This window comes from Eulemur rufifrons, chromosome 19 (genome assembly GCF_041146395.1).
Source record: "Eulemur rufifrons isolate Redbay chromosome 19, OSU_ERuf_1, whole genome shotgun sequence".
Classification (NCBI taxonomy): Eukaryota; Metazoa; Chordata; class Mammalia; order Primates; family Lemuridae; genus Eulemur; species Eulemur rufifrons.
Window position 1 is genome coordinate 64,837,190 of NC_091001.1, and position 17,900 is coordinate 64,855,089.

The following is a 17,900-nucleotide window of genomic DNA, read 5'->3' on the forward strand; positions in this document are numbered from 1 at the left end:
ACTCATCCTTACTGAACTCCATTGCTTTTATTTACTGTTTGAATCTCCAATGTTGCTAGAGTAGAAGAGGAGTTGACTTATAGGAAAAACTGATAGCCAAAATAATTTTTCTCTTGTTACTGTCTTTGTTGCCCCACTTACCCACTTGTTAAAGACTACTTTTAATTTCCCTCAACCTACTCCTTTCCATTCAAGCCTTAATCTATGCCATTCTCACTTTAACTGTTTTAGCTTTTTGGCTGGTCTGAGTGCAGTGGTGTTTACAACTAATGGATCACAACCAGTTATAGATTCCTTTGTTCGTTCTCCACTCCCACTGCTTCACTTGACTAGCTTTAAAAAAAAATATATGTATGTGTGTACATATGTGTGTGTGTGTGTGTGTGTGTGTGTATATATATATATATATAAAAGACATATAAAGTATCATGGTATTATAAATTCAAGAAGTTCAAAAAAGTTTTTGCTGATGGTAATACTACTTGTGCCTCAAGCAACTTTAAGGTGGTTTTTTTTTAAATTTCAGCATGATTTATGATGAGATATAACTTGAGAAAACATAAAATGTCTCTTATAGTTATGTTTAAGAAATACAATGAGCTAGCTTTTTGAAATGATTGTTGTTTATACCTATTTCGCCAATTTCCTCAGTTTTTTTTTTAACTTTTTTATTTTGAACTAAATTGAGATTTACTGAAGAGTTGTAAAAATAGTGTAGAGAGTTCCTGTGTACCCTTCACTTGGCTTCCCTTAATATGTTGCATACATGGTATATTTATCCAAATTAAGAAATAAACATTGATACATTATTAACTATAGACTTTATTCCAATTTTTCTACTAATGTACTTTTTCTGTTTGGATGTAATCCAGGATATCATATCATATGTAGTTGTTATGTTAGCTACCTTCAATCTGTGATGGTTTCTCAGTCTTTCCTTTTTCGTGATCTTGACACTTTTGAAGAGTGTTGATAGATACCGTGGAATGTCCCTCAGTTTGCCTTTGTTCGATGTTTTCTCACGATTACACTGAGGTTATGAATTTTGGGGAAGATAGTGCAGAAGTCAGTGGCCTACTCATCACATCATATTAGGTCATACTGGTGATTGACTTATTACTGGAACATTACTGGTGATGTTCACCTTGACCACTTAAGGTGGTGTCTCTTAGGTTTTTTGACTGTAAAGTTATGATTTTTCCCTTTGTACACTATTTATTAAAAAATCAAGCATAGATTAAGGCTTGAATGGAAAGGAGTAGGTTGAGGGAAATTAAAAGTAGTCTTTAACAAGTGGGTAAGTGGGGCAACAAAGACAGTAACAAGAGAAAAATTATTTTGGCTATCAGTTTTTCCTATAAGTCAACTCCTCTTCTACTCTAGCAACATTGGAGATTCAAACAGTAAATAAAAGCAATGGAGTTCAGTAAGGATGAGTTTTATTCTACCCAGTTTTCATGAAGTTGAATGATCAATGATGGTATATGTGGTTTTTGCTAACATATTAGAATGGTCTTTTGCTTAACAGATGAAGGAAAAAATGAACTATACATTCTATTACAAATCTGTGAGAGGGTCCATCACAAAACCCTTGTTCCAACTTTCAGTTTAGAGTTCTATTTCCATTATTTATGATCTGAACATAATCCTGATATTTACTATGTACAGCCCACACTCAAAGGGAAGGGAATTAAACTCTATCTCCTAGGGGGCAGGAGTATTCATAGAATTTGTGGGGATATCTTAAAACCACCAGAGTAGTATTTTGGGGGACATACTTTGAGGCCACGCAGATATACTATTTCTCCTGAGTTTCACTCACTAGTTTTAGTATTCATCAGATCTTTCCTGCAGCAGTTATTAATATGGTGATCTGGTGATTTTCTATTTCTCTTATTCCTTCTACATGTATTGATGGAATCCAGTGAGGAAGATTGGTCTCTTCTCTCCCATTTATTTATTTAATCATTTATACTAGTATGAACTCATGGGTATTTATTCTTTAAATTATAATCTAATATATGGTTATTTGCTTTGTGGCTCAAATTGTTTTGGCTTGGCCATTGAGAGAACTTTCAGGTTGGCTCCCATGCCCTTTTAACATGCCATGCCCTCATCCATTTTTTTCGCCTTAGTATTTTGCCAAAAATGTTAATTAAAGGATGGCATAGATTTTCTTCGGCTGTAACTCATAATGAAAGAGACTCAATAAAAAATGCAAAACTAAAATGTTCTGTGATCTCTTAGCATGTGCTTTGTAAAAGGCACAGTGCTAGATCCTTGAATACACAGATGAATAAGTCAGTTTACCTTCCGCACCCATAGATAGTTATGTCAAACATAAGAATTGGGAAAAATAGACTTCAAACTTCTCAGGGGTAGAAGGTATGAAGTGTCATAGTAAATTAAATTTAAAAAGCTGGAGGAATTTCTGAATTGGAAACGGTGGATAGGATTTACCAGAATAATTTAGGAGGGCGGTGATTAAAATTATAAATCTTTTATTTTATTTTATTTTATTTTTTTTATTTTATTTTTTTTTTTTTTGAGACAGAGTCTCACTCTGTTGCCCAGGCTAGAGTGAGTGCCGTGGCGTCAGCCTAGCTCACAGCAACCTCAAACTCCTGAGCTCAAGCGATCCTCCTGTCTCAGCCTCCCGAGTAGCTGGGACTACAGGCATGCGCCACCATGCCCGGCTAATTTTTTCTATATATATTTTTAGCTGTCCATATAATTTCTTTCTATTTTTAGTAGAGGTGGGGTCTCGCTTTTGCTCAGGCTGGTCTCGAACTCCTGAGCTCAAACGATCCGCCCACCTCGGCCTCCCAGAGTGCTAGGATTACAGGCGTGAGCCACCGCGCCCGGCCTTAAAATTATAAATCTTTATGGATTTCTAAACTAGCATGATACGATTTTTTCATTTAAGTCAATTATATTGTAGGCTGACAACTTAATGATCCAAATTCTGAGAAATAAAGAATAAATACATTTAAAGTGTTACCATTTGCTAAATTAGTCTTGGCCCATTGTACCAAAATTCTGCCCTTTGCTCTGTAATTTTAGATTTGCATATTTTCTATCAACATTTTTATTGTGTTTTATTTTATAAATGGTAGTTACAGAAAAATATGTAAGTAAACTCTGAATTTAAAATGTCCCAATGCAGGTAACTTGCTATTTATTGATCACACTATACAGGTGTGTATATTTGATAAGGGGAGGTAAGGATTATGAGTTTGATTTTGTTTGCCTTTTTCCATCACGTAACTATTGTCCTGTTAATGAAGCTGATGACTTGTTTGGGAGACAGCAAATGGTCTTCTTTTGCAAAGATTGTCTTGTACAGAGTACTCAACTTTTATAATGGTTTTGAACCTCAAATTATTAGAAACGCATAAATGTTCAAAAATGGCAATACTGTATTTGTGAAATTTAAAAAGAATGTAGTAGTTGAGAAGGGTGATTTTCAAAAGTTGCCTGTTAATTTCTTTAAACTGTAATGTAACTTGAACACAGGAAGGATTCATGTTTTTTTTTTCCCCAGCCTTATGGTTGCTCTAGAATAAAGTAGAGCAGTGGTCTTTATGGTAATGATACCTCAGTTAATATCTGTGGCCCAGTACAGCCAATTATTATAACAAGTTTCAATACAGCTGATTCAGGAGATGTTCTTTTAGTGTTTACTGCGTGCCTGGCACTGCCTCAGGGAGATTGACAAATTGAGACCATTTATTGTGTTAACTTCTGTTTAAGTATCAACCTACTGTAGTAGTATCAATGCTGTGATATTCTTGCTAACTTAAATACATGTAAATTCTTAACATGTAATTAAGGATTTATTTGGTTTAACTAATGAGGAACCTATTGGTAAGAACTAAAGTCAGTCAACTAACTGAACTGCCTAATAGAAATTGTTTGCTATTAGGTATCAGTCATTTATTAAGGGTAATATTCTACAATAAAAATCCTTTTTTAGTTTAAAATCTCAACCTAGAAAGGCTATTTATTATTTAGATCATTCTATGCTTCAGTCCCTTCTCCTGATTGACTTGTTTAAAAGCTTTTTATTTTCTTCTGTGACCTGTATTTTGCTGCTTACTGGCACTTAGGATTTTTTTTTTTATCCTTTTCTTTAGATGTGATTAAGGACAATAGGTATACTATGGTAATTTGGTAAAACCAAAACAATGTTTATCACTGTGTAAACCTGGGTAACAGTTTACCTAGACTGGAGCTGGTGACAGGACCCCAAAACATTGCAGCTTGTTCTTTCTGGCAAGCACCACCTACTGGCAGGGAGGTCAATTTGCATGCCCTTTACAACATTTACTGACTCAATCATACAGGGTGTAGTTGAGTCTCACCCACAAGTATGACTTACTGCCTCAGATTAAACTGGGTGTGCCATTATCTAATCAAAAAATGCAAAGATAAGAAACAAAAGCTGCTCTAGATGAGGAGGAATCAGTGAAAGATCTCTGGATACATGAAAAATCAGAATGAAAGGACATCTCCAAAAGAAAAAAAGTCGATACCAATGGAAATGAACCAAAAGGAGAACATTGAAATGACTGATAAAGAATTTGGAATGTGAATTGTAAGGAAGGTCAGTGAAATACAAGAGAAAATAGAAGCCCAACAGAAAGAAATCACAAAAACAATGCAGGTAATGAATGAAAAATTCACTAAAGAAATCGAATAATTAAAAAAAAATCAAGCAGACCTTCTGGAAATGAAAATTCATTCAAGGAAATATGAAACACTGTGAAAAGCCTTAAGAGTAGGCTAGATCAAGCAGAAGAAAGAATCTCAGAGCTAAAAGACAACACCTTGGAATTAAACAAGTTAGTCAGAGAACAGAGAGATAAGAGAAACAAAGCCTAGAAGAAATATGGGATTATGTAAAGAGGCTTAACATAAGAATCATAGGCGTCCCTGAGAATGAAGAAGAAACTAATACAAGGGCTGGAAAACCTATTTGAGGGAATACTTGGAAAATTTCCCAGGTCTTGCTAGAAATCTCGACATCCAGGTACTAAAAGCTCAACGGACTCCTGGGAGAGTAGTCACCAAAAGGCAGCTACCACAACATATAGTCATCAGACTGGCCAAAGTTAACACAAAAGAGGAACTCCTACGAACCATAAGGCTAAAGTATCAGGTGACTTACAAAGGAAAACCCGCCAGACTAACTGCAGACTTTTCAACTGTGATCTTATAAGCCAGAATAGAGTGGAGTCCCATTCTCAGTCTTCTCAAACAGAACAATGGCCAGCCTAGAATTTTGTATCCTACAAAACTAAGTTTCCTACATGAGGAAGAAATAAAGACTTTCTCAGAGAAGCAAACATTAGGGGAATTTGTTAAGACCAGACCTGCCCTGCAGGAAGTACTCAGATCTGCATTATACACTGATCAGCACAGTAGACACCTACCAATGTAAAACCATCCAAAAGCTAAAGTTCAGAGCCTAGATACCACAGTGGCTCAAGAGGTAACACAAAGCAATAAAGTTCTACACAGCAGGTTGAACAGAAATCCACCCACTTAGCAAATCTTTCAATAACTTGCCTCTGAATAGACATAGTCTGGCTGAATGGATAAAAAAATAAAAGCCAAGTATCTGCTGTCTCCAGGATATTCACCTAATCCACAAGGACTCATTCAGACTCAAGATGAAGGGATGGAAAACAATATTCCATGCAAATGGAAACCAAAAGAAAGCTGGTGTAGCCATTCCCTTATCAGATAACACAGACTTCAAATCAATAAAATTAAAGAAAGACAAAGATGGTCTATATAATGGTGAAGGAAACAATTCAACAAGAAGACGTAACAATCTTAAATATGCACCTAACACAAGTACACCCAGATTTATAAAGCAAATCATATTTGATCTAAACAAAATGATAAACAGCAGCATTATAATAGCTGGGGACTTCAACACCCCACTGATAGACAGAATGGGACAGATCCTCCAAACAGAAAATAAACAAAGGGCTTAAACAGTACTCTAGAACAAATGGTCCTAACAGTCATTTACACAATATTCTTCCCCAAAACTACTGAATATACGTTCTTCTCATCAGCTCACAGAACATTCTCTAAGATTGATGACATCCTAGGCCACAAAACGTGTCTCAGCAAATTTAAAAAATAGAAATTATGCCATGCATCTTCTCAGACCACAGTGGAATAAAATTAGAAATCAATTCCAACAGAAACACTCAATTCTACACAAAGTCATGGAAATTAAACAACCTACTGCTGAATGATTATTGGGTCAAGGAGGAAATTAAGGTGGAAATCAAAAGATTCTTCAAACTAAATGACAAAGGGAACACAAGTTACCAAAATCTGTGGGATTCTGCAAAAGCAGTCTTAAGAGGAAAATTCATAGACTTAATGCCTATGTCCAAAAGACAGAAAGATTACAAATCAACAATCTAATGAATCTTCTCAACAAATTGGAGAAGGAAGAACAAACCAATCCCAAACCCAGCAGAAGGAAAGAAATAACTAAAGTCAGAACAGAACTAAATGAAATTGATTCCAAAAGAATTATACAGAAGATAAATAAAAGAAAAAGTTGGTTCTTTGAAAAGATGAACAAAATCAACAGTCCTCTCTCTAGGCTAACCAGAGACAGAAAAGAAAGGTCCCCAATAAGCTTAATCAGAAATGAAAAAGGAGATATTATAACTGATACCACAGAAATACAAAATATCATCTCTGAATACTATAAAAATCTCTATGCACATAAACTTGAAAGCATTGAGGAAATGGACAAATTCCTGGAAACACACAACCTCCCTAGGCTCAATCAGGAAAAAACAGAACTGAACAGACCAATATCAAGTAATGAAATTGAAGCAGCAATAAAAAATCTTCCAGCAAAAAAAGTCCCAGACCAGATGGTTTCACAGCTGAATTTTACCAGACCGTCAAAGAACTGGTACTCTATACTGCAGAAATTATTTCGTAACATTGAGAAGGAAGGAATCCTCCCCAACTCATTCCATGAAGCCAGTATTACCTTGATACCAAAGCCAGGAAAGGACACACCACAAAAGGAAAACTACACACCAATATCCCTCCTGCATATAGATGTAAAAATTCAATAAAATCCTAGCAAACTGAATTCCACTGTACATGAAAAAGGTAATCCACCACAATCAGGTGGGCTTCATCCCAGAGATCCAAGGATGATTCAACACACACAAATCTATAAATGTGATTCACTACATAAATAGGAGCAAAACAAAGACCATATGATCATCTCCATAGACTCAGGAAAAGCATTTGATAAAATTCAGTACCCTTTTGTGATAAGAACTCTTAACAAAACAGGCACAGGTAAAATATACCTCAAAGTTACAAAAGCCACATATGACAGACTCACAGACAGCATCATACTGCATGGGGAAAATTGAGAGCATTCCTGCTTAGAACTGGCACCAGACAAGGTTGCCCACTGTCACCACTTCTATTCCATGATGAGAATTGTAATCTAAATTTAAATTGAGTAACATTTGGATTTCACCATAATTAGGTAGCATTTTTGAGAAACTAAATCACAAAGAACAAAACTGAAAATTATATATCTTCTAGAAAAACAATATATAAATTCTAATTTTTTTTTGTCCTTTTGAAATTGCTCAAAAGAAAACATAGAACTGGTTGAAGTTGGGAAGGATATATGAGGGATTTCTTTGGAGATCCTGGGCAAACAATCTGTTGTCCCAGGTCCATGAAGGAATCCCTGGAGATGGTTTTTGAGTTAGGTCTGGCAATGGTTGATATATTTATACATAAACAGAGCCTAGTTTTCAGTGTTTCTGAAAAATGCTTTAATACAAGCTTAGAATGTTGGTAAAGTTCTGTGCTTGTATAAATAGCCTTTGATTTTACCACATTTCTAGTGTAAAATATTTATGATGAGGGCTTTCAGAAGTTAAGGGATCTTTTTTTTGAGGGGAGAATTCCAGCTGGATGCTAGGATAGGATTGTAAAAGTCCGTTCATTGGAGGATCGCTGTGAAATAATTAATTGATCTTGGAATTTGAAGGAGAAACTAACATTTCATTGGCAAGAACAACAGAAAGTTAACTTTCTGTATTCTAATACTGTGGAAGAGTGGGATTTCTTTAGCATATGTCTCTTGTGCTCTCCTAGAATGCATATCACTTATGCTTCCTTTCATTGTTTCATAGTAAGTGAACACAGATCATGGGTGGCATGGCCTCTCTCAACTTTTATATAATTCTGTCTAGTTCAGTGATCTATCAAGAGGGCTGTTGTTGGGTACAGTTTTAGCTTTTCTTAAGTCATACACAAGCTTTTCAGGAGTTGTAGTCTTCAAAGTAGGTTGTTCTTGGCTGTATTTTTGTTGTTGTAGAACTTACAGTGCAATATGGTTTTATTAATGTGATTTTCTTTTTCTTTTTACAGTGATTATTTATTCAAGTTACTTCTGATTGGCGACTCTGGGGTTGGAAAGTCTTGCCTCCTCCTTAGGTTTGCAGTAAGTTGAAATGCCTTTATAATTATTTGTATAAAAAATGCCATGTTTTCTAGGTAGACAAACAATTAAACAATTTTATTTAGAATAAGTAATTCTTCCAGAGTTTATATATTTAAAGCCTCTAAATATACATCCCAAGTGATATCTTGGATTGTTAAATTAAAAAAATGTTATTGCTCTTAAAAGAAATTCAGCAAAGTGTGGTTATAAAGTCAGGGTGTCTTAATACTTTAGGTAGAGGTCAAACAGTGGTTCATTCCAAAATAGGTAGCAAAGTAAAGGGGAAATAGTTTGCCTGTGTTGGAGGTGACTTGATGAAAAGAAATTTTCAGGTTAAACTTTAGTAGCATAAAAAGAAAAAGCAGGGCCTGGTACAAACTTTGAAGGACAGTGGCATGGGATTTACCATACTGAAACTGACAGACTTTTGACCTAATGGAATTCACAATCCTTCACAGTCTTTATCAGCTGCCTCAAATTTTGCATGTTTCCCTTCTTACTGTCTAGATCATTGGTTCTCAGAGCATGGACCAAAGTCCCCTGGGGGTTACCAAGACTCTCTCAGGTGGTCCATGAGGTCAAGACTATTATCCTAATAATATTAAGGCATTAGTATTCACTAAGTAAATATTTACTTAGTAATATACTAATACAAAAGAAATTTGCCTTTTCATTTTCACTCTGTTGACATTTGCTCTGGTATAAAAGCAATGGTGAGTAAAACTACTTCTGGCGCCTTAGTATACATAAGTGCAGTGCTAAGCCCCAAATGGTGCTCAAAGTCATGGTATTCTTGACCTCTGTGCACTCACAGGAACACATACACAAAGCCATTTCACTTGAGAATATCCTTGACAAAATAGTAAAAATTATTATTTTTTTTTAAAAAAAATTTTGATCCTGGGCCGGGCGCGGTGGCTCACGCCTGTAATCCTAGCACTCTGGGAGGCCGAGGCGGGTGGATCGCTCAAGGTCAGGAGTTCGAGACCAGCCTGAGCAAGAGCGAGACCCCGTCTCTACTAAAAATAGAAAGAAATTATCTGGCCAACTAAAATATATATAGAAAAAAATTAGCCGGGCATGGTGGCACATGCCTGTAGTCCCAGCTACTCGGGAGGCTGAGGCAGTAGGATTGCTTAAGCCCAGGAGTCTGAGGTTGCTGTGAGCTAGGCTGACGCCACGGCACTCACTCTAGCCCGGGCAACAAAGCGACACTCTGTCTCAAAAAAAAAAAAAAATTTTGATCCTTGAGTATTTATTTTATTTATTTATTTTTGACAGAGTCTCACTCTGTTGCCTGGGCTAGAGTGCCATGGCGTCAGCTTGGCTCACAGCAACCTTAAACTCCTGGGCTCAAGCAATCCTCCTGCCTCAGCCTCCCAAGTAGCTGAGACTACAGGCATGTGCCACCATGCCCAGCTAATTTTTTCTATATATTTTTTGGTTGTCCAGCTAATTTTCTTTCTATTTTTAGTAGAGACGGAGTCTCACTCTTGCTCAGGCTGGTCTCGAACTCCTGAGTTCAAACGATCCACCTGCCTCAGCCTCCCAGAGTGCTAGGATTGTAGGCGTGAGCCACCGCACCCAGCCCTTTAGTATTCTTTTAAAAGGATTCTGTGTGAAGAAATAGGAGGTACACATAAAGCACTTTTTACTGCATCCTGCATAGTTGCAAGCTGAACTAGCTGTTTTTTCCCCATGGAATACCTTTTTTTTTTTTTTAACTTCAAAGAATAGCTAACAGATAAAATATTGTTATGCAGAATTGGGTATTTGGCAGACATTTTTTCAGATGAACTGAGACTTTCAAGGAAAATAGGTGAAAAGTATTTGTTGCCTATAATAAAATTTAAGCTTTCAAGGGAAAATTAGAATTTTTAAAAACTTATATTTCACCATATTTCACCACTATGTTTGATAGTGTCCCAAATACTTATGTGACTTTTCTGATGAGAAGAATGGCAGTATTAATGGAGGTCATTTAAAAAATATTAAGTAATATATAATTTCTTTTTATATAATGGTTAGAAACAAGCCTGTAGAAGTACTGGAATAAAACATAGGTGGCTCTTTAATCTTGGTGGTATGAAGGTATTTCCTAAAATAGAAAAAGGAAGAAAGGAAATATTGATAAATTTGATTGGATTAAAATTAATTTGTCAAGTGCATAAAACTGTAAGAAAACAAATGGTGCTAGCCAAAATATGTATGTGAGAGTGTTGATATTCTCAATAAGAAAAGAATGATTGTCCTAGTGGAAATAGCAATTGCCAATAAACATGAAAAAAGAGTTAAACTTTATTTGTAATTAAAGGACTTTAAGTTAGAATCATATATCACTTAATTTTTAATAATTGGTAAATATTAAAATTGAGAATAATTCTTAGAATTAAATCAGCAGTTATAGCAGGAGGTGGGAAGACATTGCTTGATGAAGTAGCTTAAGGTGTTTGTGCCTTCAGAGTATCCTTTCTGGCATGCCCATTGATCTAAGTCAGGTATTCAGTACTGCCTACATAATAAAATAACCTGGGAAGTATTTAGCAAATACTGATGCCCATACCCTCAAAACAGAGACATTTTGGTGAAAGCTATAATAAAGAAATGTATGGTAAGCTTTGGGAGCACAGAGGAAAGAATCTTAACTATTGGCCAAGGAGTTGGAGAAGTTGTTTGAGCAATCAATATTTCCTGAACCAAAATTGAAGAATGCTCGAGCAAAGAATTGCCACGTGACCCAGGGCCTGAGGAGTTAGGGTTATACAGAATGAGAGTCTGAGAATTTTGGGCAGAAGGAATTGTATGTGTAATGGCTCAGGCATGGGAGTAGGGGTTACTTAAGGATTTACAGGAATTCAGTATTTCTAACCAAGCATCTGGCATGTAGAAGTGCTAAATAAATGTTTATTGTATTCATTTTGTTCTCTACTACGTTCTGTAGTACCTGATACTCAATTACAAAATAAATAACTTTTAGAAAATGAATACTTAGTAACAGTAAGGAGCATTTTGTCAAATTGCATTCAGTGCCTTGAAAGTGTATATTCTTTTACCCAGTGATTCTCAATATGCAGAAATGTGAGCATGTGAGGATAAGTCAATATAGTAACTTAATAATCACTTGAAACTCTCTGATTACATTTTACAGGTTTTTTTTTTTGTTTTTTTTTTTTTTTTTAAGAGATAGGGTCTTGCTCTGTCACCCCGGCTGGAGTACAGTGGCACAATCATAGCTCACTGCAGCCTCCAACTCCTGGGCTCATGTGATCCTCCTGCCTCAGCCTTCTGAGTAGCTGGGACTACAGGCACACATCACCACACCCAGCTAATTTTTCTGTTTTTTGTAGAGACAGGAGTCTTGCTCTGTTGCCCAAGTTGGTCTCAAAGTCCTGGTGATCTCCCACCTTGGCCTCCCTGAGTGCTGGGATTATAGACGTGAGCCACTGTGCCTGGCCTACAGTTTTCTTTAGAGATCTTTTTTGTTTTAATTTAATGCATGAATTAGATTTAGTGTTACCAAGACTTACTCATACTATTTTCATGTAACCCTTTTTTTCCTTTCTTTTTGCTGGAGTGTTGTAATGCAGATCTCAAACATGTTTCCTCCCTATCTACTTCAGTAGGCATTTCTAAAAACTGAATATTTTCTTATGACAGTGCCATTGTCAACCTAAAAAATTTTATAAATTCCTGATTGTCTCAGAAGTGCTCTCTTGCTTTTGGTTTAAATCAGGGTCCAGATATAGTCCACACATTCCACTTGGTTGTTTTGTTGTTTAGTCTTTTTTTTTTTTTTTTTTTTTTTTGAAGCCTAGAGCACCCAGTATTTCCAGGCCATCTCCAAGTACTAAACAGCCCCAACCCTGATTAGCTTCCAAGATTAGACGAGATTGGGCGTGTTTGGGGGGTGGTATGGCCATAAACTATCGGTCCTTTAACTTAGAGTTTTATACCTCCCCTTTTTTATTTGTGCGTTTTTTGTGTCATTGGCTTTTTGCAGAAGGTGGGGCATTTGTCTTGTAGGTTGCCCAACATTCTAGATTTATCATTTTGCTTTCTTGTGGTACAAACTTATTCCTTTATCCCTCTTTCTGTAATAGAAGGAAGGCCTAGAGCTGTGCTGTCCATATGGTAGCCACTAGCTCTACATGGCTCTTCAAATGTAAATTAATTAAAATTGAAGAAACAAAAAATTAAGTTTCTTATCTCATAAGCCACATGAGGCTAGTGGCTACCATATTGGCTAGCACAGCCTATGGAACTTATGATTGCAGAAAGTTCTGTTTGACAGTTCTTTTATTAGGCATTATTAAATTTAATTCCATTTTTGTTGGCAGAATACTTCCTAGGTAGTGCTTTGTAGTTCAAATAATGATAGTCTGGTCTCTCCATTTATGTATCTTTTTACAAGAAACAACTTAAAGAAAAATACAAGTTTCATTTCCATTCTGAGTAAAATGTCATGACAGATACTTGAGAGAAACAGGCATAATTTTAAAAGTTTAACATTGGGTTAAAAAGTTGACAAGAAACATATGTTCACAGGGAAAGTTGTGCACAAATGTTCATAGCAATATTATTCATAATAGCCAAAAGTTGAAACAAAACCCACATCAAATGTCCATCAACTTATGAATGGATAAACAAAAATGTGTCATATTTGTACATTGTGTTATTATTCAGCTATAAAAAAGAACAAAGTATTGATACATGTTGCAACGTGGATGAACCTTGAAAACATTATGCTAAGTGAAAGAAGCCAGGCATTGTATGATTCCACTTAATATGAAATGTCCAGGATAGGCACATCCATAGAGACAGAAAGTAGATTAGTGTTGCCAGAGTCTGAGGGGGAAAATGGGGAGTGGACGCTAATGATTATTGGGTTCTTTTTGTGTTGATGAAAATGTTCTGGTTATAGTTCACAACCCTGTGACTATACTAAGAACCACTGAATTGTACACTTTAAAATGGTGAGTTCTATGTTAATATGCATTATATCTCAATTTTTAAAACTCGTAACTAGGAAATAAAATTAACTTCTAAAACAATCCCTAAGTGGAGTAAAATGATTGTTGCTTTGTGGTGAATAAATTGGGTGGGTGGAGGGTAAGAATTTTGCTGATTAACAATTAGAAAAATCATTCATAATTATTGAAATTATAACACCTTTTTCTATATGATGTATGTAAAGAATTTGCCAAGAGATGTTTAGACACAATAAAGAATGGCTGTTGAAAAAGATTTTAAGGAAAGAAGAAACTACTGTTAAGTAGTCAATGCTTTGTAATCAGAACATGAATTATTGAGTACTGAAGCAGGATGTAGTGGCTGTTTTCAGCATGTTATGCTTCATAAACTTTGTTTATAAACTTTGTAGATAAAACTAAACATTATATTTTAAAATTTACTCTGTTGAACATTAACTATTTTCCCCTTCAGGATGATACGTATACAGAAAGCTACATCAGCACAATTGGTGTGGATTTCAAAATAAGAACTATAGAGTTAGATGGGAAAACGATCAAGCTTCAAATAGTAAGTGATTTTTGGCTAGAAATAATTTTGGAAATTGGCAAATTTGGAATCTATTATTTGTTTTGTATATTTAATATGCTAACAAAATCAAATATAAAGCATTTTAAGAATCATGCACCTATGATAGATTGGTAGAGTAAGAAGTGTTTAGGGCCAGGTGCAGTGGCTCACTGAGGCCTGTAATGGCTGTAATCCTAGCATTCTGGGAGGCCAAGGTGGGAGGATTGGTTGAGGCCAGGAGTTTGAGAACAACCTGGGCGACATAGTGAAACCCTGTCTCTACAAAAAGTAGAAAAATTAGCTAAGAGTGGTGGTGTGCACCTATAGTCCCAGCTATTTAGGAGGCTGAAGCAAGAGGATCGGCTTGTGCCCAGGACTGGAAGTTGCAGTGAGCTACAGTAATGCCACTCCATTCTAGCCAGGGGGACAGGGTGGACCTCTGTGTCAAAAAAAAAAAAAAAATTTGTTTAGATTAAAAATAATTTTTCTAAGATTGCTTTCCTCATTGAATTTTCTATTGATAAAGCAGAGAAATTCATGTTTTAAGTTAAACTTGGTCCAAGTCTCTTTTTACCAGTGGAGGTCTTAAGTTCAAGTTTACTTTGTCCTACAGTGAAAGTATTATAGACTGTTTTTTATATGTATTTTACTGTGCTGAGCACTGGGGAACATTAAAGAAAACCTAGGAGAGGTTCTTTTGTGGCTTAGTTGAAGGGAAGTATTCATTATATTTAGTCTTATTGTAAGTATTTTTATTAGGTAGTATGTACCAGCTCTGTGGAAACAGAATTTTTTGAGGAAGGAACTTAGCTGTTCTAACATGTTCATTTTACTGCTCGAGAAATGGGTGCTGAAAGATTTACTAACTTCCCTACAGTTACTGGCAGAACCAAATGACTCATAGCTCTGTACCTTCACTATTTTGTGTCCCTGCACCATCCCATCCCCCTTATCCATCTTTGCATCCCTAGGCCCCCAGTTAACTATAGGCAATTGAAGTAGTTCAGTTGTATCTTTTTTTTTTTTTTTTTTTTGAAACAGTTTTATTCTGTTGCTTAGGCAAGGATGCAGTGGTGTTATCATAGCTCACTGCAACCTCAAACTCCTGAGCTCAAGTGCTCCTCCTGCCTCTGCCTCCCGAGTAGCTGGGACTACAGGTGCACACCACCACACCTAGCTAATTTTCCTGTTTTTTATGGAGATGTGGTCTCCAACGAACTCCTGGCCTCAAGCAGTCTTCCTGCCTCAGCCTCCTGGGTAGCTAGGACTACAGGTGTGCGCCACCACACCCAGCTAATTTTTTTTTTTAAATTTTTCGTATGGGTGAGCATCTTGCTATGTTGACAAGGCTGGTCTTGAACTCCTGGCTTCAAATGATCCTCCCATTCCTCCTGCCTCATCCTTCCAAAGTGCTGGGATTTATAGGTGTGAGCCACGATGCAGGCCTACAAACAGTTTTTTTTTTTTAAAGAGGTCATTGGCTAGGAGTTATTTTAACAAAAATTCTCATTGCTTTTCTTAAAACCAAGGCTTTTTAAATCTAAAAATTGAGGTTGCTTCATGGTATTTTTAACAATTAGTTTTTTCTTAAACCTAGAACTTTAATGTAATAATGTAAGCATTTGTTTTTCGTGTCTGAGCCTAAATGGTTGAAGTGTGGTAAATTGCTCTTAAAATGAATTTTATTAAAAGTATTTGGAATCATCTTCCTTGTTTTCCCTAGGATTAACATAATGCCTGTCTGAAATGGCTGAAGTGTTGCCTTGACTGGTAGTTACCCAAATTAGGTCCTTTTAGTCCTTTCTGTGATGGTGAAATGTACTAGCAAGTGAGTTTGTCTTAAGTGTAAGAGTACTGTGTTCAAGGGGCTTTAGGCCAGGAGCTTTCCTAATGAAGTCAGCCTGTCCCTGCATTCATACTGACTGCCCTAACACAGTGTTAAGGGTTGTAGGGAATGTGAACAGTATGAGAGAGTAGTTCCTGCTCTCAAAGAGCTTATAATTTTGGTATCATTACTGCAAGCTTAATTGTAGTTACTGTCTTCTTTCTGGACTTTTAGATATTTGACAGTTATGATGCATTTTAGTAGTGTGAACATTGAGGGCTAATGTTTCCATGTTAAATCCTGATGATCTCTATAACTATGAAACCTAAACTATTTTCCTTCTTCCTGCACTTTCCTCCAATGCTATTTTAATGGAATTGTTTGGATTTCTTGATTGTTTTCTAATAGTGGGACACAGCGGGCCAAGAAAGATTTCGAACAATCACCTCCAGTTATTACAGAGGAGCCCATGGCATTATAGTTGTGTATGATGTGACAGATCAGGTAAGTTCCAAGAAGAGATTGTTTCAGTGACAAGGCAGGAAGTTATTAAACAGATTCATTTCATTTGCCTATAAGCCCTCATTATTTTTATGGCAGAAAACTTTGTCCACCCCCAAATATAAATGGGAATCATGTTAAAACATTTGTTTTATTTTCCTTTAGTAATAGAAAATTAGTAATTAGTTTTATATTTGCTTTCAAGGTACTCTGGTTGTATTTATTATCAACAAAATAACTTTGATCATGTAGCCAAGACACTAACATATATAGGCAAGAATTTGTAGGGAATTGCAGGTTGTTTTGGTTTATACTGTGTTCTTGGCGATACAGGAATTTGCCTATCATAATTGCCAAAAATAGAATTAGAGGTCTCTGCCTGTGGAGGATATGGTTCAGAAATAAAGGATTTAAATAGGATGAGCTATAGGAGGATTTTAGTAGGAGAGTGAGTATCTGAAGATTAGCAGTGAGAGAGGGCAGGGAGATGTAGAGAAGTACTGGGACAGTGTGGTCCAAGTGTAAAACTAACTGTTCTTTGGATCTGAAACAGCTGATTTCAGGGTCCCTTTTTTTTCTATAAAGAAAAGGATAAAAGGTAAACTTTGAAAATGGAAATTTATTTTTCTCGTAGCAAATGTTACCTCTCACCTCAGCTATGAAATCGTAGCTAATTAGGAGGTAACTTACACATGTAGACATTTAGATTCAGTGCCGTTGGAAGCATTGGGTGGGTGATACCAATAGGAGAAAAAATGATGCTAATTGTAAAAGTCTCTAGTCATTACCATGAAATATTTGAAAATTTTCCTCCACTATATATGAACGTGGTAAAGAAAACAAGTACCTTTATTAAATAACAACTCTAGTAATAACATTTAATAGGTCATCTTATTCATAAACCAAAATTTTTTCTAATTTCAAAACCAGGTTTTATAGTACATTTAGATTGCATCTTTCAAAATAATTGGGTTTGCCTGAGTTGTAGTTTAATATTAAGCTATATTTCCATTTTAAGTGAGGTATTTTCATCGCCAAGCCTTCAATTTCTCGTTTGTCATTCATTAGATATTTGTAGTCATTTTAATACATTAGTTTACTCCTTTCCTAGCACTACAGTTGTATTGTATCTAGAGTTGTCTCACTAGTCCTTCTTTTTCATCTGTTAGGTCAAGAAGGATGCTTCTCTTTATCGTTTGCTTCAGTAGAGCAGTTGTGCCCAGAACTGTATTATTATACTTAAAATGTTTGTCTTTTTAGGAGTCCTTCAATAATGTTAAACAGTGGCTGCAGGAAATAGATCGTTATGCCAGTGAAAACGTCAACAAGTTGTTGGTAGGGAACAAATGTGATCTCACCACAAAGAAAGTAGTAGACTACACAACAGCAAAGGTATGTTTAAAGTTTGATTTTCAAACTGAATTTGAAGGTGTTGAATTTTAATTATGTATGGGTGTAGAGTCATACTATGGCCACAACCACAATAACTTTTAAAAATATGTGCAGCACTAG

The 17,900-nt window shown here is 35.9% G+C and overlaps 1 protein-coding gene across 2 annotated transcripts in view; it reads left to right on the top strand.

Moving 5' to 3' along the window:
- The window catches only part of RAB1A (RAB1A, member RAS oncogene family), a 33,401-nt gene that overhangs the window by 12,152 nt on the left and 3,349 nt on the right, over positions 1 to 17,900 (top strand). Inside the window, exons 2-5 of one of the 2 annotated variants that reach the window (XM_069495121.1) lie at positions 8,452 to 8,524; positions 13,967 to 14,062; positions 16,296 to 16,391; positions 17,649 to 17,780. In XM_069495121.1, the coding sequence (XP_069351222.1) occupies positions 8,452 to 8,524; positions 13,967 to 14,062; positions 16,296 to 16,391; positions 17,649 to 17,780 (397 nt within the window). The remainder of the gene's footprint in view (positions 1 to 8,451; positions 8,525 to 13,966; positions 14,063 to 16,295; positions 16,392 to 17,648; positions 17,781 to 17,900) is intronic. The other variant, XM_069495122.1, reaches the window with a different exon arrangement.